We start from the raw sequence: 20,375 nt of genomic DNA, 5'->3' as shown, positions 1-20,375 counted from the left end.
GACTCATTCTGTTATTCGTCCAACATCAGTGGTATCGTCGGCAAATTAAAAGATGGCATTAGAGCTATGCGGTCGGTCTACACAGTCATGGCTATTGAGAGAGTAGAGCAGGGGACTGAGCACACAGCCTTGAGGCGTTCCAGCATTAATGGTCATTGAGGAGGAAGTACTATTGCCAGTTCAGAATCATTGAAGACTGTCAACGGGAAAGTCGAAGGTCAAACTGCATAAGGACGACCAGCGACTCAGTGCCCTGAGATTGATGTTAAGGTTGGAGGGCATGATGGTGTTGAATGCTATTGTTGATGAACAACAGCCTGACACACATGTTCATCCTCTCCAAGTGGTCCAGTATAGAGTGGAAAGCCAGCGAGATCACATCCCCTATTAATCCCTACCATTCCTTGACCTCACCATCTCCATCGCAGGGGACAGACTTCTGACCGACAAACCCACTGACTCACATGGCTATCTGGACTACACGTCTTCCCACCCTGCCCCCTGTAAAGACTCCATCTCCTACTCCCAATTCCTCCGCCTACGCCGCATCTGTTCCCAGGATGAGACGTTCCACACCAGGGCATCGGAAATGTCCTCGCTCTTCAGGGAACGGGGATTCCCCTCCTCCACCATAGATGAGGCTCGCACCAGGGTCTCTTCCATACCACGCAACACTGCTCTCTCTCCCCATCCCTGCACTCGCAACAAGGGCAGAGTCCCCCTAGTCCTCACCTTTCACCCCACAAGCGGGTAAATACAACAAATAATCCTCCGCCATTTCCGCCACCTCCAACGTGACCCCACCACTCGCTACATCTTCCCATCTCCCCCCATATCTGCCTTCCGCAAAGACCGCTCCCTCCGCAACTCCCTTGTCAATTCTTCCCTTCCCTCCCGTACCACCCCCTCCCCGGGCACTTTCCGTTGCAACTGCAAGAAATGCAACACCTGTCCCTTCGCCTCCCCCCTCGACTCCATTCAAGGACCCAAGCAGTCGTTCCAGGTGCGACAAAGGTTCACCTGTATCTCCTCCAACCTCATCTACTGCATCCGCTGCTCTAGATGTCAGCTGATTTACATCGGTGAGACTAAGCGAAGGTTGGGCGATCGTTTCGCCGAACACCTCCGCTCAGTCCGCAATAACCTACCTGAACTCCCGGTGGCTCAGCACTTCAACTCCCCCTCCCATTCCCAATCCGACCTCTCTGTCCTGGGTCTCCTCCATTGCCAGAGTGAGCAACACCGGAAATTGGAGGAACAGCACCTCATATTCCGCCTGGGTAGCTTGCGTCCGATGGCATGAACATTGAATTCTCCCAATTTTGCTAGCCCTTGCTGTCTCCTCCCCCTTCCTTAACCCTCGAGCTGTCTCCTCCCATCCCCCCGCCCTCTGGCTCCTCCTCCTCCCTTTTTCCTTCCTTCTCCCCCCCACCCCCCCCATCAGTCTGAAGAAGGGTTTCGGCCCGAAATGTCACCTATTTCCTTCGCTCCATAGATGCTGCTGCACCCGCTGAGTTTCTCCAGCATTTTTGTGTACCATCCCCTATTAATCTGTTGTGGCGGTAGGTGAACTGTAATAGGTCCAGGTCCTTACTAAGGTCAGAATTGATATGCATCATAACCAACCTCTTAAAGGAAATTTAAACCATTGGCATCAGTGCCACTCGTTGAATCACAAATAGCTGTTTCCTTTCAGTTTAGTTTTTTTTAAAGTTTAGTTTAGTTTAGAGATACAGCACAGAAACAGGCCCTTCAGCCCACCGGATCCGTGCTGACCAGCGATCCCCACACATTAACACTATCCTACAACCACTAGGGACTATTTTTACTGAAGATCTTGGAGAAAACCCACGCAGGTCACGGGGAGAACGTACAAACTCCGTACAGACTGTACCCGTAATCGGGATCGAACCCGGGTTTCCGGCGCTGCTTTCGCTGTAAGGCAGCAACTCTTCCGCTGCGCCACCGTGACTGCCCTCTTTATTTTCTTTACTGAAGACTTAGATTTCCAAATCTTTGCATATCAGCTACTTTGATGAAAACAATTAAAGAATTGTTGATGTAGTACCTTTGTGGTTTCTTCCACGTTTCCAGTGAAATCGAGGTTAGCAATACCTGTACTTAAAAATGTAATGTTTACTGTTGGCTTATAACTTCCAGGTTTGCATAGACATTTTATTTAGAATTAATCTGCACTTGCCAGCACATGTCACTTTAATATTTGTGTTTGTAATCGTGAGATTGGAAGTTAGTTTTCAGGACTATTATATTTAATGACAAAATCTACAGTAGACTAATAAATGTGTGTTTGGATTTGATTGTTGGTGAAATATTCATTAAATTGAACAAAAAAGCAACGGTGATTAAAACTTATTGTGTGGAGATGTTCTAGAGCAATAAAATTCCTGTCCTTTTCTGCAATTTAGGTTCCAAATTTATTTGGTGGAACATTATAATGTTTTATACATTTGTGCACTGAATATATTGCCAAAGGATGATTAAAACTAATTAACCATTATTTAATTATCTGCTCTTCCCCCACTTAGTCACAATCCATAATCTTCAGATGGGAAAATCAAACGGCTTTCAATTTTATTTAATATTTGCTTTGCTTACCTTCAACAGTGATATTTACTTATTTTGGAATGGAAGTTGCTGAAAGGAATATTTATAATATTTTAGTTGGCTACATTAATATCTGGTAATCAGTAGAAATAAATTGCTTCGTTATGCAATGGAGGATGAGTTTAAATTTTTTCCTTTGTATTTCCCCATTGAAAACATTTTGCCAAGTTAACAAAGACACCATTCATGTTGTGATTTAAACGGTCGTGAGAAATGTTTGGCATTCAGCTCTCCATATCAACATGCTCTTTAGTAATGTGACAACTATTTCAGTAGAAAAGGATGGGGAATGACAATCCTATTGTGCATTGTTGGTTTTAGATGTAGTATAATCATGAAAGGACCATTGTATAATTTAAAAAAATTGGAAACTGCAGCTGTAAGATGTACTGGCTATTTTGAAACACTGTGTAAACCAAGAGGTTTATAGTACTGAATACATTTATTGTCCTTTGAGAAGAACCTAACAATACAATTATTATTTTTATGTTGGGCAGATAGAATTTAATTCAAATAAATGCAGTGTTATATTTTAGTAAGACAAACCAGGGCATACTTACCCAGTAAATTGTAGGATCCTGTTGCAGATCTGAGAAACCTCAGGGGAGCAAGTACATAATTCCATGAAAGTTGCAATACGGGTAGACAGTGTGGTGAAGAAGACGTTTGGTTATTATATTTGGTTATGCATATTAAAACCACATTAAATGATTGGTCTAAAGTTGATTGGGCAATAAAAAGACAAGAAAATATACTTGGTGTAATCAGATTAAAGACATACAAACTAATTTGTGGGTAATTCACGATTTTGGATAACGTCAGCGCACGTGCGCACTTCCCCTCCCACCGGCTCACTCGGGCAATGCGCCAGAGTCGCGCTCAGCACAGCCCCCCCTGGTTGGAGCCGTTCCGCTCATGTGAGGCGCCGCCAACGTCGAGAGGGGGGGGAGCCGGAAGCGGGAGAGAGGCCGCGATTAGTCGAGGCACGGATTAGGTGTGAGGTGGAGTTTAGTCGTGAGGTGGGAGGTTTAGTTAAGTTGAGGTGGGGTTAAGGTGTGAGGTTTATTTGAGGGGCAAGGTTTAGTGAGGTACGGTTTAGTCGAGGCGAGTTTTAGGTGTGAGAAGTTTGGTAGTGAGGTATCGTCGAGGCGAGGGGTTTCATGAGGCGAGGGGATTAGTCGAGATGTAGGTGAGGGGAAGTGAGCGTAGGTGAGGTGAGGAAAAGTGGGTGTCTGATCTCAGCCAGCCTCCTGGACCCCTGGTAAATATTTCCTACTTTTTTTTCTGAAGGTGAATATCATGTTTAGTCCATATCGCTTAAAAATTTTGGATCTACTGTATGAGAAGGGTTTAAATTTTTTTTTAAATATTAATATAGTGTAATTCAATACAAAATAATAGTTAAAATAAAAATGTTAAGGTTATTAAAGTATCATGTAGGCTAGCCGTAAACAAAAAACGTTCAAATTAAGGATGTTTCATTCTAAATATATTTAATATAAAATAATTATAAATAATTTAAAATACTATTAACATTCATGACAGAAATTAAACTTTGTGGTGATCTGTCATGGATCAACCCCATTGAAGAAGCTAACAGTGGTTACCCAGACCTCGTTGCTGGTTGCGAAGGTGTCCCCATAACAGCTCAAGCTTCAGGGCCCCAAACATGTAGGTCCGCCATTGCCTATGCTTCCTTTACAGTCATGACTTTGTGGCCAAATTCTGCTTTCACTCTACATCAGTTTGTGTCTGACATCACATTAGTGAGTCTGATTCAAAACAATGACGAGATGTAGTACAGGAAGAAGATTAAAAAATGGCAGCATTGTGTCAAAAGATTTTAAAAAAACCCTCTCCCTCAATGTCCTCAAAACGAAGGAGTTAGTAATCCCACCCTAGTCTGTTTCTAGGATGCTGAAGTGGAGATAATGGAGAACTTCAAACGTTGCAAATATCATCAATAATTTGATGTGGACTAACCACATCGATGCCATGGCTGAGAAAGCACACCAACGTCTCTGCTTCCTCAGAAGCATAAGCAAATCCTGCATGCCACCTCTCACTTACTAATTTCTTCAGATGCTCCATAGAAAACGTCCTATCCAGATGGTTTACAGCTTGATGTGGCAACTGCTCCACCCATGACCGCAAGAACTCGCAGAAAAATGTTAACACAGCCCAGTAAGCGGGCCGCTATAAGAATAGCGAATAGTTATTAAAATCCTATCACTACAGAGAAGCATCCTTTATGTACTTTGTTGAGAATCAAATCAAAATGTAGTCCCCAAGGTAAAATTATGTACATTAAAATCCTGGAGGTAAAAGAGAATACTCTTTAGGAGTTTAACCACCCTTCAGAATCACCTCTTCAGAAGATGCAATTGGTTCCAAGGTCACTTACAAAACAAGATTAGTTGAATGATGCAAAGATGTGGAAGCTGGTTCATTTTTACCAATATTAATGTATTATGACATATAACCAAAAGATGAGAATGGGCCTTGGTATTAAAAGAATAGTCGCTCCATGAAACTACAGGATGGTAATTAAAATAAATATTTCAACTGTCTGAAAGACTGCATAATGGGCAATCAGAGATAATTGTCTTACAAATGAGAGCAATAACAGGTGAAATTAGCATTGTGCAGTGGAATTAACAAATAAGCATGATACCAGTTAAAATTAGCACGGTGCCATGTAATTATCCTGTTCAAATTAAAGTTCCAGTAGTACTTCACCTCCATCCTGGATCTTTCATTATAATTGTTCCAAAGATCTCACTTGAACAGTTGGTAAATAAATTATTTGGTTTACATCAGCAATATAATGCAACAAATGTGAATATTTTCTCTGTTACCTCAAAAGTAGGCATTTCCATCAGTGGACAAATCATCTGTTTCAATGTATAAATGATTAATCAATAGCAGTCGATTTATGTGTGAAAGTATAGTCTGGATATCACTCCATTACTAAAGCTATAGATAGATGGGCAGCTGATAAAGATGGGAAACTCTAAGAAAAGGAAGTAGATGTGTTAGGAGTTGCCCAGTAGCTTGTGATAAGTCACAGGATATACAAAGACATTATGAGAGCAATTTGAAGATGATTTCAAAGAATGTCAAAATTAGTTCCAATTTGAATAATAGTCTTTAAATTTAAAATTGAACCAAAGACCCAATGAATGCGTGAGGTAAATGGATCTATAGTAGATAAAGGTGCCATATGATAATGACTAAATCACTTACTTAAAAGAGTATCATATAATGAGCCCTTTAGCTGCAGGATTCCATTTTACTGACCATCCTGCCTAATGGCTCAATTATAATTATATGGCATCACCACAAAAATAATTGTTGGCAAGTACTAATTTTCTTCAACGCTGGCGCTCGTTTATGACTGACCCAAGGTGGTATAAACACCTGTTTGCTCGATGATAAAGGGCTAACTTCAATATGCAAAAGTATAGATGTGTTTGTTCCGATTCTGGCCCCCCCACCCTTGCATCAACCCTTCAATAGAATAACATGCCTGTATGGATTTATAGGTTTCGTGTGATCACAGTGGATTAAATTGAATTTTCATGTTGAAACAGAGCCTATTTTACATAACTTTGAAATAGTGACGTCAAAGCAAAACTGCATCTGTATTATGTTTATTTCTTGTTTGGCTTTTTTCCTTTTTATGTGGATGCTCTCTTAATAGCCTCAGGGGTTCAAATAGGAAATTGGAACTGAAGAACAACAACAGGCACACTTCCAGTAATTAAGGGACAAATGGTGATTAAATAATACAGGAAACTTGTTTTCTTGCACATTACTTGAACCAGGCAGAATTCGTATGGCAAATTCAAAGAAATGAACAGCTAATCTACTGTTATGAAAGGATCACTGTTTGTTTTCTCAGTGTTCACACGGTGGAAGTATTCCAAGTTAAAAAGAGAGCTGCAGACAGGGGGGGGGGATACTTAAGTGGCATTTGAACCCCTTGAGAGTACAACCGTTTCTGCACTTATTTAATGTTGAAACTGATTTATTTTTCTCTGGTTAAAGCTAATGTTTTCTTCCTTTATAAAAAAAACATTTCTACATCATTTTCTTCCCTTATAAAACAACATTTCTACACCATTTTCTTCCCACAGGTCCAAGTGTCCCCAGTTGCCCAAACAACTCAAGTTAGTTTAATTGTCCTGTGTCTCATCTGCCCTTTTTTCTGTATATTTCCTCTTGCTGTGCCATGAAGGTTATTTTTGCTCAAAAAAGCTAATCTCAACTTTTTCAATCTGACTAATTGAGCAGTATCCCCTTTGTTATCTACACAGCCTCAATTAAAGTTATATCTTCACATTCTGTTTAAAAAATTTTTTTTTTAAATGGACAATTTTATAAACTAACCTGGCCAAAAATGTTATTATAAGCGTGCCAATTGCCAAATCTCTGTACTGAATATCTGCTGCGAGAGGTTACTTAATGGGGCTAGTGGCTTTCCCGTCTTAACTGTTACAAAAAAAGTTTCAGGACTTTTACCCTTTCCCCGTACTTTTTATTTATCCTATTTTAAAGGCATTTTATCACTAGTAGAAAGCATGTCTATCGAATAGAAAATGAATCCATACTTAATTAAATATCTTTGCCTGGAAAAGCATATTCTTAAGAGTATAACAATACAAAACTGTCAGTAGAGCCTTTACATTCCTTTTATGAAAATACATTTATTTGTTCCTAATGAAAAAGAAAACATGCATTTTTTTTTCAACCAACAGCAGTTCATATTTTGAATTGCAATATTTAAAGCTGCTTGTCTTTGTAAAAGGTCAACTGACATTTTTGCATTATTCTTTATATTAGACTAAGTTTAACAATGCAGGCTGAGAGACAAAAGAAACAGAAACATAGAAAATTTGTGCAGGGAGTAGGCCATTAGGCCCTTCGAGGCGGCTCCGACATTCAATATGATCATGGCTGATCATCAAAAATCAGTACCACGTTCCTGCTTTCACCCCATATCCCTTGATTCCGTTATCCCTAAGAGCTATATCTAACTCTCTCAAGAACTACACACAAAGATAGTAATGAAGTTCGGAGTGAAAGGCGATCAGCATTAGTGTAATAATTTAATGAACATTGTGTTAAAAATTGTTGTGCTCATTGTCTAAAGATTTTAAAAGCAATGCTGAGCGAGGTTTTTTAAATAACTATATGTAAAACAAAAAACCTTTAAATGCCCATTTAAGAATCCCATTTTTTTCCGTGTTGGATGTGTCATGAAATTCATCTTGCTTAAAAAAACTAATCTTATCTCCAATCTGACTGGCTGAGCATTTTCTTCTCTGCTTAATTACACAGTCTCAATTAAAGTGATTTTCTGCCATCAATGTGCTGACCCATAAACGACTGCTTAAAGAGTTTATATCCAAGGGTCTGGGAAAACTAATACTCTTACTAAGTACCTTTAAAATAACTCAATGCCAATATATTGGTGTAGTGAAATTATTCTGCCACAACATGGCACATGATTTGTTACAATTAAGTTTATAGATTGAGCAGCTCTAATTTTGCATATTTTTTCATTTATTTCAAAGACATCCAATCCTCACATCATTAATATTTTTCTGTCCTAATTGCTTTACATTTGGTTACCAAAGGGCCTACTCCTGGCCATTTGTTTCTTATAATTTAAGCTACTTGTTCCTCTAACATCTCCCACTCAAACACTAAAGTTTCAAACTAGTATATACCACATTATATCATTTTCAAGAACTTAATTACTGTAATTGCTCCCGTGTGACAGTAAACACAATATGAAATAATAATTATGTCTCTTTTGTAATGGAGATGTTTGACATTTCTAACACATTTTTATATTAAAAAGCTGTTAAATGTGTTTTGGAGGCTGTGGATTTGTACTGTAAAGGATCAGTTGCATCTTTAGTCTACGCATTTTATGATGATTTGTAAATTAAATCTAGGTATCTGAATAGGAACTGAGTTTCTGGTTGCTAGTTCTTACCACTAACTGAAATACAATGTGTCCCTCAAAGCAGCTTTTACTTAATTCTGTGTGAGGATACAGAGGGATGCTAGAAAAATCTTACGTGTGAGCCTTTTATGAGCTACTAACTAGTACGATGGAAATATAACGGTTTTTTAAAAACTCGTTGTAATACTTCATTAATACTCCAAAATAGTAGTATCTAAAATTGTTGTAGTGCTGGGTAAACAAAAATGTTTTTCATAGGAAGTGGTTTAGTAATGTTTATTTCGGGAACTGGATACTTGCATAAAAATGTGCATGGTTTTATGCAAGCATCAAAAGGTAGAGTCTGAATCCAAGTCTTTTTGACTCCTGAAATAAAGATAATGTGTGAATGATAAATGATTATGAAACAACTTTTTATAGAATGATTAGTTAATTGGATAATTAAATACATAAAAAACATTAATATCTGATAGATGATCTTTAATTAAACTGTTATAGACAATAGGCACGTTTGTGGTCTCTTAGATATCAAGAGCTATAATAAACACAAAATAAACCAACAAAACTGCTTCTGATTCCTGACACCTTAAACATTTTATTTATATTTCTGTTAAAAAAACTTGAAAATTGTTTAGAGTTGTTTTTCATTTCTACCTAAAAGCTAAAATAGATTAAATGGAACCACTGAAAGGTACTTCCCACTTCAAAACAAATAATGTGTAATAAATGTTACCATGTAGGAAGAAAATACAAAGCAGAAAGTGGAGTTCTTCAGTGGAAGTGTTAATTCCACTCATTCCATATTTATAATAATAATAATAATAATAATAATAATAACTGAAGAATATGAAAACATGAAGCAGAAAAGAACATGAACCACTTTCCAATTCCCTGCCCACAAGCAATTTCCTTGAGTGATTATTTTGTAATAAGAGAAATTCAGGAATAAGAATTATTTTGAGTACTCCTGCAAGGTTGATTATTCTCTCTCCCTCTCGAAACAGAAACATTCACTATGGATTTAATTATAAACTCATCCTGTGTAGCTGAGAAAAAGGGGTTGCTGCATTTTAACAGCCTTCACTGTCTTACTCATTCAAATCTGCCTTTATCATCATTTTTCTGTATGTAACCACATATGGGCTGCTTAGAAACTTTGTGCCATGTGATCAGTGACTGTTGCATCTGAGCATGTTCGCTAGAGAACAGTTTCAACCATGCACCTTTACTTATTAAAAAAAACCCACAAATGTTGGCGCATGTGATATTGTATTTACAATGTTTTTGGTAAAATCACACATAACCTTTTTACATACATGCATACATGCTTTTAATACTTCCATCTTATTTAATTTGTTTAAAAAAAATATCTTGCCATTTTACTGACATGCTTACTCTTATTTGGTTAGGCATGAGAGATCATCCGCCAATTCCTGTCACTGATCTAGCTGACAACATTGAAAGATTGAAGGCCAATGATAATTTGAAGTTCTCACAGGAGTATGAGGTAGGTTGAACCCAAGATAATATGTAGAATGCATCCGTCAGTCTTTTGCATTTGTAAAATGATCATCTAACACCAAATAAAATAATCTCACAACTGCCATGAAATGCACTGGAAGGACACTTTGGGGAAAACACAAGCTGCTGTTTACAAGAGCATTGTTCTTTGTCAGAAACACCTGCAGAATGTGAATCTGAAACAAGAAACTTCACATGCTCGACTCGAGTGAAAAACAAAGTGCTGGAGGATCTTGTGCATTGAAACTCATGTAGAAGCTGCATCCATGAGGGGTGATGCAGTGTAATATTGCTGCTTTATTGTTGTGGCCATTTGCCTTGGTGGGAATGGCATCATTTTGTTATCTGCGGGACACCCCTGCCCCATCTCTCATGTATAATAAGAAATGCATGTAATCAATCAATAAGTAAATATAAATAACAGAATAATTACATATTTGGGATTGTATTACCAATATGATGGGCATTAATGGCGTGTATGTGCACTCAGTTATGGTGCAGAATATAGTTTTCAGTTTGCTTGCGGTTTTTGTGCCAATTAAATAATTACGAAATAAGCCTCAAAACAGTCATTACTGTTCAAATCATAAAATACATCTGCACATGCAGGAAATCTCAACTACAAATGTGAAATGCTGGAAGTCTGTGTATGTCAGTCATTTTTAGACACATACAACTGCTTGGTCTGTTTTGAGTAACTTCTAGATTTTTATGCCATCGAACATATAAATAACACTTAGCTATGTGTTGGGTTTATTTTTCCTAAAACATAAATGATCTGAAGCAGTTCAACAAAAGGCTTTGGCATAAGCATTTACCTTTCTTCATTATAAAGCCTCTATTTGTGACTGTTAGAGATATTCTGGAGCTGTGCCAGGTCTTTGCAGCTGGTCATTTTGCCATGTGGTTTATCCCCTGCATCAATATTACTCACAAAAGCAAATCAAACTAAATTCCAATAAAACTTCAAAGGTACAGAACTAATGAAGCGTGATAGGCTAAACCTTGAAAATACCCACAAATAAAATTTGTAATGGAAGTAGATGAAACACTTCGATATGTTGTAATGAATCTCATCGTTGTTTCTTCTCTATTGCACTTAGACAGTGAATAATGAACACTTGCAACCCTTTCACATATTTGCCCATTGGATATCTATTACCATTATCGAGCCCTTTTGGACTAATGAATAACTCATCACGTTTCAATCTCGCATGCTTCATTTCAGCATTATTTCTGTTATAATGTGTTCTTTGGTTAAAGCTTTTTCACAACTGCCATGTAATTAGGAAGGCAAGAAATGTTCTGTCAATGCAGTTTCAATGCTGCTCTGCAGTTTCAGTCATTTACTAAGTAATGCTGTTCACTGACATCACAAAATGAACTCAGCAAGAGAGTTAACTGCTGATTTGAAAAGCCTTTTTATTCACAGGTCAGGGGACAGAATGTTTGAGAAGCCCAAGTCTCCGAGAGAGTTGTTAACTTCATGCTTAGAAAATAATGAAATGGTAGAAGTGGTATTGCTGAAATTTGTATTATTATTAGAGCAGGAACAGAAGATAGATATTCCAGAAATTGGAACTGTATTTCATATCAAAATAAATTAAGTAGTTGCTGTTACTTTTATGATTTGGGAATTTCAGAGCAATTTCAGTCTAAAAGGAAATGATAACGTTTTTCATGCAAAAATTTTAAATAAAAATTGAACTGCCTTTTTTTCTCTGGGACAGGGATACATGGGCTATTGTTTAATCTTATTTGGTCCATATAATATAAATTAGGTAAACATACGAGCCTAGAAATCCACAATGCAATCGAATAGAATTTCATCTGAAAAACATTTGCCCCACTTCATCCTTGCATCGCTTGCACTTCAGGAAAATACATGACAGTACATTGTGCACGTGATACACCTGCAAATTGAGGCTTCAGAGTAATGTTGATTAATGGCAATCAAAGTGCTCTGGACAATTTGTGTCATACTCTGCAAAAGGTGCAAGTCTTGATTGTGGGCACCAGTCCTGAACATCATCACATATTGCTTCATGTAACCTAATTTAAAACAGGCACAAATCCCCTACAGAGGAACATCTCAATCCACAATGTTATGACCAAAAGGATTTCTACCCTGTCAAGTTAGTTTTAAGGATATTAGAAGCACAGTTTTGTAATTTTACATTTGCTTTATTGTGGTATTTGCACTTGTAAACTTGATTTTCATTGGTTGTATGTTTGGAAAGAGTGGGTTGCAAAGACAGGAAGACAAAGGCTCACAGGTACTTTGGCATGAGGAAAATGCTTTCAATTTCATTTGACTATTTTCTACCATCTTAATTCTCTAGAATTATTGCCTTATATTCACTTATTCTCGTGTAACCTTTGCTTCAATAGTCATCTTCCCTTTTATTCTGTTTTAGTCAATTGATCCTGGTCAGCAGTTCACGTGGGAGAATTCCAACATGGAAGTAAATAAACCGAAAAATCGCTATGCCAATGTTATTGCCTACGACCATTCAAGAGTTATCCTCACCTCTGTTGATGGCAAGTATATCTGCAGATCATTCAATTATTGTGACTGCTTCTTTGGATCTGATTCTAATTAGATATTTGAACAGTTTATGGGCATGCCATTGATTCTGTGGATTGATAAATGGCAGTAATATTGATGAGAACGTGGCTGACATTGGTTTTAATGCCGTGTGTTATACAACTGGCACCAAAGTTAAAGTTAATGGAAATAAATACAAATCTTTAATCTGCACGCTCTGGACATTGGTGGTGCCAGACTGACAGAACATGTAGTCTCCTGTAAGAGACAAAGAATCTTGCACCGTTTTGGGAAAATATTCCGAAACATTTTCTCAAGAATATTTTCCTTATCTGGCCAATGATCTAACTCCTAAAGGCAATCAGGTAATATAATCATCGTGGTGATTGGATGATAGAATTTGTAAGATTGCATTTAATTTCTCTTGTCATTTTGATACGATATATAAAATCGATATAACCTAATGACAAATTGCACAGCTGAAAAATTGTCCTTACTAGAACTGAGTTCACTTTTTTATAAAATGGTTAAATGTAGCATGTTTTCTTTATTTTGCTCTGAATGTGAATAACTGAATAATCTGCAAATTTTTTATCATTCCTTTGCTGATTATTAGGTATAACTGGAAATTATATATAATTATATTATTTGGATGAATATGCTGTGTAGAACTCCACTTTGCAGTCTTAATTCTGGTCCTTTTTTCATATAATGTTACAGTTTGATTCATTCATGTGCCAGTTTTACTCCCTCTAGGTGCCAGTGAAAGTTAATTACGCAATAGTTGTATTTGCAAGAAACCTTGCATTCCAGGCGATGCATTAAAAACAATTGCATCAATGGGAAAAGGGCAGTTAGGAATTGGAGTGTTTCAGATTAGCAAATTCAAACATGAAGGTGTTTATAATAGCTATGTTAATTTTATTACTGCAACTAAAACACTCAAGGTTACATGTGACGTTGTTTAATGGGGTATCATTGCACAAATATCAATAGAAGCCAGCACTTCTCATTTTCCAAAGTAACTTTCTTAAGTCCCCTCCCACGGTGAAACTATGAGACAATTATATCCGAGTCCTGCAGGGCCAGTAACTAATTTGACAGGCATAATACAAACTAGACTAAGTGGGACCCATTGGGTCCCGCGTTCACACGGGAGGGCTGGTCCCCCAACGCAATATTCCACCTCTCCACTAATTCCAATATTGGTGGCTAGTGAGGGGGGGGGGGGGGGGGGGTTTGTGGAGCGGTAAGTAAGGGTGTTGTGGGCCGAAGGGACTGATTTCCAGAGGGCTAGTATGGACATTGTGGGCCGAATGGATTCTTGGGCTGGCAGCTCAGTCACTCAGGGCTGGTGGGCTGGCAGCTCAGTCACTCAGGCCTGGTGGGTTGGCAGCTCAGGGCCAGTGGGCTGGCAGTTCAGTCACTTAGGGCTGGTGGGCTGGCAGTTGACTGACTCACGACTGTTGGGCTGGCAGTTGACTCACGGCTGGTGGGCTGGCAGTTGATTGAGTCACGGCTGGTGGGCTGGCAGTTGATTGACATGGCTGGTGGGCTGGCAGTTCACTCACAGCTATTCCTTGAAATTCCATTTCAAGCAGAGTGCAGGCCACCAAATTCAAATGCAATTTCATACTATTTCAAGCAGAGTGCAGGCCACCAAATTCAAATGCAATTTCATACCATTTGGGCTTTATACTCCTGCCCCCCCCTCCCCGCGCCCGGAAAGGGCGTTACCTTCATCCGGGCCGTGTGAGCTGGGTGCAGCGTGCAGAGGGATGGCGGCGGCGGAGGTGGAGGTGCTGGCGGGCGTGGAGCAGACGGCGGTGGAGGAGGTGCTGCCGCTGGCTCTGGCTGGCGTGGAGCAGCAGACGGCGGGCGATGGCCTGCACAGTGTCCACGTGCACAAGGATCTGGAGCTGGAGTTCGATCTAGGGAACGTGGCGGCGTTCGACACAACGTCCCGAACGCCGGCGAGTTCTGAAGGAACCTCGAGACATTCCTACGTTCGCTGGCCCGCGGCAACACCCAGCTGCTGGTCAACGCCATGTGGGCGCTGCCCGTCGAGCGGCTGCCGGAGGCGGTCGTGGCCAAGCTGCCCGAGGGCAATACACGACGGCCGCCCACCCGCTGGGCCCACCCGCTGGGAAGAGTTCAGAGGCTCAAGGGCATCCAGAAGAAGGAAGAAGACCAACCTGGTCTGGGACAAAGAGCAGAACGAGTGGCGGCGGCGCTGGGGGTACAAGAGAGTCAACGATCCAACCAAAGAGTGGGTCATTGAGGTGCCCGAGTCGGCAGTTCCCAATGAGGATCAATTTGCAAAACGCGCCACGGCTAAAAAAGAAAGGGTGGCGAAGAACGAACTGAATAGGCTGCGCAATATCGCCAGGGCTCAGAAGATTAAAGTGCCAACTTTGGGAATAACCCCGGCCAGCCAGCCTAGTAAGAGTGAGCTGAGCAAAGCCATTCACGTGGCTAAGACCTCCACAGCTTCAGTTGGCAAGTTTCAGGCTAAGCTACCGAAGGAAAAGGAGTTGAGGAATAAAGCCAAGAAGAGGAAATTCCAACCCCTTATTGGAGATTTTTCTGCAGAGAAGCAGAACCAGCTAGAACTGCTAAAAATCATGGCAGGCAAGAAACCAAAACTAGACCTCACAAGAGCTGTAAATAGGCAGCTTCGTGAAGATGAACAGGAGCAGGCAGCAAAGCGAAAGAAAGTGGGCCCAAAAGGCAAAAAAGGACAAAACCAAAAAGATGGAAAGGGACAACGTCGAAAACCTGCTAATAAAAAAGGAAGGGGGAAATGAATCATGTGAAATAGAACTCTTAATGTTGTACTTTTTTGATTTAGGGATACTGAGTTGGATGATCAGCCATGATCATATTGAATGGCAGTGCAGGCTCGAAGGGCCGAATAGCCTACTCCTGCACCTATTTTCTATGTTCCTATGTTTCTATCATGGTAATTGACAGGCGAGAGGACCAATCAGCTGATCTCAAGATTTTTAAAACATTCATATTTTATTTTTCATCGATCAGAAAAATCCTCGGGGCTGCCTCAGCGGAGGAGGACTGTAAGATGGCCAGAAATCATAGCGATATATGGTAGCTTTTTTCCTAAAATCAATATACAGCGCAGACAGGAAGTAGTCAAGATGAGACTTTTCGTTATGTAGATAATGTTGTATAATCCCAGGTTCATCAGTCGCATTATATTAAATTTATGTGATGGAAATATGCATTACAACAGAACTCCCTGTATCTGAAAATACCTCACCAGTCAAACAAAAGATCAAAGTTATATCAGAACTTTTAAAATATATGTGATGGATAGCATTAATATGGAATAATTTGGGTTTAGTAGTTTTTATGACTCATGCAATTGGACAAATGTCGCAAAGGTGAATAATGACTTTGTCTCACAGTACCGTTTATAGTAGACTTTGGTTGCTGAGGATGTTACTGCACCGGTTCATGTCAATTGTGTTTTTTGATTTTTTTGATTTTGTGTCTTTGGAGCGATTTCTATCTTTAATTTGTGTATTGATGATGTCCTTATTATTTATTTTTCTCCGACTATGTTTTTTTCTCTTCTGTTAATTTTTGTAAGGTGTCCTTGAGACTTTGAAAGGCGCCCGAAAATAAAATTTATTATTATTATTATTAATGGCCACTGTTTTGTATTGCTATAAAGTAAGGTTCTCCAAAATTTTGCTTTGGTTTTTCGGTTTGTCGGAAGACATATAACTGGAACCATTCTCTGTTTGAATTTACTAACGTATGCAATTGTCTTGCAAGCCCATATTTATTGTTTTACAATGTTTACATCCATTTATACTTCTTTGCTGATGAGCACATTTCACATTTATCCCTGTATCCAGGTCTATGATGTAGATCAAGTTCAAGTTCAAGTTAGTTTATTGTCATGTGTCCCTGTATAGGACAATGAAATTCTTGCTTTGCTTAAGCACACAGAAAATAGTAGGCATTTACTACAAAACAGATAAATGTGTCCATATACCATGATATAAATATATACACACATGAATAAATAAACTGATAGTGCAAATAACAGAAAGTGGTTGGTAATAATCAGAGTTTTGTCCGAGCCAGGTTTAATAGCCTGATGGCTGAGGGGAAGTAACTATTCCTGAACCTGGTTGTTGCAGTCTTCAGGCTCCTGTACCTTCTACCTGAAGGTAGCAGGGAGATGAGTGTGTGGCCCGGATGGTGTGGGTCTTTCATGATACTGCCAGTCTTTTTGAGGCAGCGACTGCGATAGATCCCCTCGATGGAAGGAAGGTCAGAGCCGATGATGGACTGGGCAGTGTTTACTACTTTTTGTAGTCTTTTCCTTTCCAGGGCGCTCAAATTGCCGAACCAAGCCACGATGCAACCGGTCAGCATGCTCTCGACTGTGCACCTGTAGAAATTAGAGAGAGTCTTCCTTGACAATCCGACTCTCCGTAATCTTCTCAGGAAGTAGAGGCGCTGATGTGCTTTTTTGATGATTGCATTAGTGTTCTCGGACCAGGAAAGATCTTCAGAGATGTGCACGCCCAGGAATTTGAAGCTCTTGACCCTTTCAACCATCGACCCGTTGATATAAATGGGGCTGTGGGTCCCCCTCCTACTCCTTCCAAAGTCCACAATCAGTTCCTTGGTTTTGCTGGTGTTGAGGGCCAGGTTATTGCGCTGGCACCATATGGACAGTTGCTCGATCTCTCTTCTGTACTCTGACTCATCCCCATCAGTGATACGCCCCACAATAGTGGTGTCGTCAGCGAACTTGATGATGGAGTTCGCACTGTGGTTCGCTACGCAGTCATGGGTATAGAGTGAGTACAGCAGGGGGCTGAGCACGCAGCCTTGAGGTGCTCCCGTGCTGATTGTTATTGAGGCTGACACATTTCCACCAATACGAACAGACTGTGGTCTGTGGACGAGGAAGTCGAGGATCCAGTTGCAGAGGGATGCGCAGAGACCCAGTTCTGCGAGTTTGGTAACCAGTTTGGAGGGGATGATTGTGTTAAATGCCGAGCTGTAATCAATGAATAACAGCCTGACATATGAGTTTTTGTTGTCCAAGTGGTCCAGTGCGGAGTGGAGGGCCAGCGAGATCGCATCCACCGTTGATCTGTTGTGGCGGTACGCGAACTGCAGTGGGTCCAGGTTTTTGTCGATGTAGGAGTTGATTTGCTCCATGATCAACCTCTCAAAGCACTTCATCACCACCGCCGTTAGTGCCACTGGTCGATAGTCATTGAGGCATGTCACCTTACTCTTCTTGGGCACCGGTATAATTGATGCCCTTTTAAAGCAGGTGGGGACCTCAGACCTCAGAAGTGAGAGATTGAAAATGTCCGTAAAAACTCCCGCCAGTTGGTCCGCACAGGTTTTTAGAACACGGCCGGGTATACCATCAGGACCAGGTGCTTTTCGGGGGTTCACCCCTCTGAAGGATTTCCTGACATCGGCCTCTGTGACTGAGACTGAAATGCCATCGCAGCGAATGGGGGATCGGGAAGGCACATCAGTATTCTCCCTGTCAAAGCGTGCGTAAAATGCATTGAGCTCGTCAGGGAGTGATGTTACACCGGCATTCGAGCTGCCTCCTGGTTTTGCCTTGTAGGAGGTGATTGCATTCAGACCCTGCCACAGCTGCCGAACATCTGTCTCGTCCTCCAGTTTGGAGCAGAAGTCCCTTTTGGCCTTTCTGATGGCCTTACCAAGGTCGTATCTGGTCTTCATGTAGGCCACTGTATCATCGGAGGTGAATGCCCTGTGTCTGGACTTCAGGAGAGTGCGGATCTCAAAGTTCATCCAAGGTTTCTGATTGGGAAACACTCGGAAGGTTTTTGTAGGGATGCAGTCCTCCACACATTTCTTTATGAAGTCTGTAACGACTGTGGCGTATTCGTTCAAGTCCGTTGCCGAGTCCTTGAACATTGCCCAGTCTACAGACTCCAAACAGTCCTGGAGTTGTTCTTCTGCCCCCCCCGACCAGCTCTGTGCTGTCCTCACTTCTGGGGGTGCGCTCTTTAATTGCTGCTTGTAGGCAGGAAGAAGCAGCACCGCGGTATGGTCGGATTTACCGAAGTGAGGGCGAGGGATAGAACGATAGGCATTCTTGATGGTGGTGTAGCAGTGGTCGAGGGTGTTTGGTCCTCTGGTGCAGCAGGAGACATGTTGGTGGAAGTTGGGGAGTGATTTCTTGAGGTTCGCCTTATTGAAGTCCCCAGCAATGGTGGTAAATGCCTCGGGGTAAGACGTCTGGTGTTTGTTGACCACGGCCTGCAGCTCCTCCAGTGCCAGCTAAATCTGGTAGTTCTATGATTACATGCATTTCCTGCATTTCACTAAGGAAAGTCTTAAAACTAGGTCATGAAACAATGTTTCTCATGAATTTCAATGTCCTGATGAAGCACTCCAGCATCAGTTTATCAGATCTGACACTTAAACTTTGATCTTCCAAACACACATTTGGTTTGGTGAATTATTCAACAAAAAGGCTTTTTCTGCTTACAGATACAATGAGTTCCTCATGAAGTAAATTTAAATGTTACTATTGGCCAAGCCATCTGTTGCATTTGCCTTGTGTTAATTTGGGCTTTTTTTTCCAAGTTTAGCTGGCAGAGCTTTAATACTTCCAACAAGGTCATCATAATTTATGCCCCAGCTGTCCCTAACAGTTCTTTTTCTACAACAATAACTAATGTTTAATGTGGCTGAAATATTTAAAATATTTTTTCTTAACTGAGGAGCAATTCTTCTGAATCACTATGTTCCAAATCCGAGGCCCCTGTGCTTGCCACACAGATCTCCATCGGATTCAATGTTCAAGCATTGACTTGTTGGTCTTGTTCTTTTCAAATGAACATGAAAAAAAAAGAAGTTGTTGGAAACCTGAACTAAAAACAAAAATGCTGGAAAGACTCAGCACATCAGGAAGTATCTGTAAAAAAAAACCAGAGTTAACGTCTCAGGTCCAAGATCCTGCATCAGAACTGGGAAGGAGATTTCTATTCAAAATACCTTCTGATAATTATGGGCTACACTGACTTGAGTCAGCGCATCTGCAGAGCATGTGGAAGTTTCCAAGTTACATATTATCATATTTGGAAATGTGTCACTGCTGTTTCATTGTTGCTGGGTCTAAAACCTGGAATCCTCAACCCAACAACATTGGAAGAATCATCATTAAAAAAGGCTATTCACTCCTCCCTTTCAAGGACAACTAGGAATGAACATGAGTCTGAAGAAGGGTCCCGCCCCAAAAGGTCACCAATCTATGTTCTCCAGAGATGCTGCCTGACCTGCTGAGTTACTCCAGCACTTTGTGTCTTTAGATGTGGCCTTGTTGCAATGCCCATTTCTCATGGGGGGAAAAAAAAGAAGAAATAATATTCATAATGGAAACGTTGGTTTTAACTTGCATTGGGAATTAGAGCATGATGGACAAGGGAAGAGAATATTTGTAATACGGTGAGCAAGGCTTATATAAATTGTTGATGAAGCCATGTGGTTGATTGATTCATGCCATTAGGGAAAGGGAAATAAAACAAAGGGATAAACAAAAGCTGTGAAATGCAGATAGGAACTGCAGGAAATTCCCAGATGATCTGGCAATATCAGTGAAGAGAGTAAAAAATTACAAATGAATAACTTTACAGCAGAACTGGACGTGTAACCTATTTTCTTTGA

The 20,375-nt window shown here is 40.4% G+C and overlaps 1 protein-coding gene, 1 long non-coding RNA gene and 1 pseudogene across 20 annotated transcripts in view; 2 read left to right on the top strand and 1 right to left on the bottom strand.

Moving 5' to 3' along the window:
* The window catches only part of ptprf (protein tyrosine phosphatase receptor type F), a 334,322-nt gene that overhangs the window by 264,361 nt on the left and 49,586 nt on the right, over positions 1-20,375 (top strand). For 13 of the 19 annotated variants that reach the window (XM_033028829.1, XM_033028828.1, XM_033028822.1 and 10 more), the window contains 3 exons: positions 6,765-6,797; positions 10,012-10,109; positions 12,541-12,664. In XM_033028829.1, coding sequence (XP_032884720.1) covers positions 6,765-6,797; positions 10,012-10,109; positions 12,541-12,664 — 255 coding nt within the window. The remainder of the gene's footprint in view (positions 1-6,764; positions 6,798-10,011; positions 10,110-12,540; positions 12,665-20,375) is intronic. The other 6 variants (XM_033028833.1, XM_033028836.1, XM_033028824.1 and 3 more) reach the window with 1 other exon arrangement.
* Positions 1,907-20,374, bottom strand: LOC116977933. Its single transcript, XR_004413332.1, has 3 exons — positions 20,363-20,374; positions 17,407-17,411; positions 1,907-2,014 (listed from the first exon to the last, which is right to left on the bottom strand). It is a non-coding gene; the product is annotated as an uncharacterized LOC116977933 (long non-coding RNA).
* On the top strand, positions 14,421-15,521 carry LOC116977932 (annotated as a pseudogene).

The sequence above is a fragment of the Amblyraja radiata genome, chromosome 10, assembly GCF_010909765.2.
Source record: "Amblyraja radiata isolate CabotCenter1 chromosome 10, sAmbRad1.1.pri, whole genome shotgun sequence".
Classification (NCBI taxonomy): Eukaryota; Metazoa; Chordata; class Chondrichthyes; order Rajiformes; family Rajidae; genus Amblyraja; species Amblyraja radiata.
This window is presented reverse-complemented; position numbering and strand designations above follow the sequence as displayed.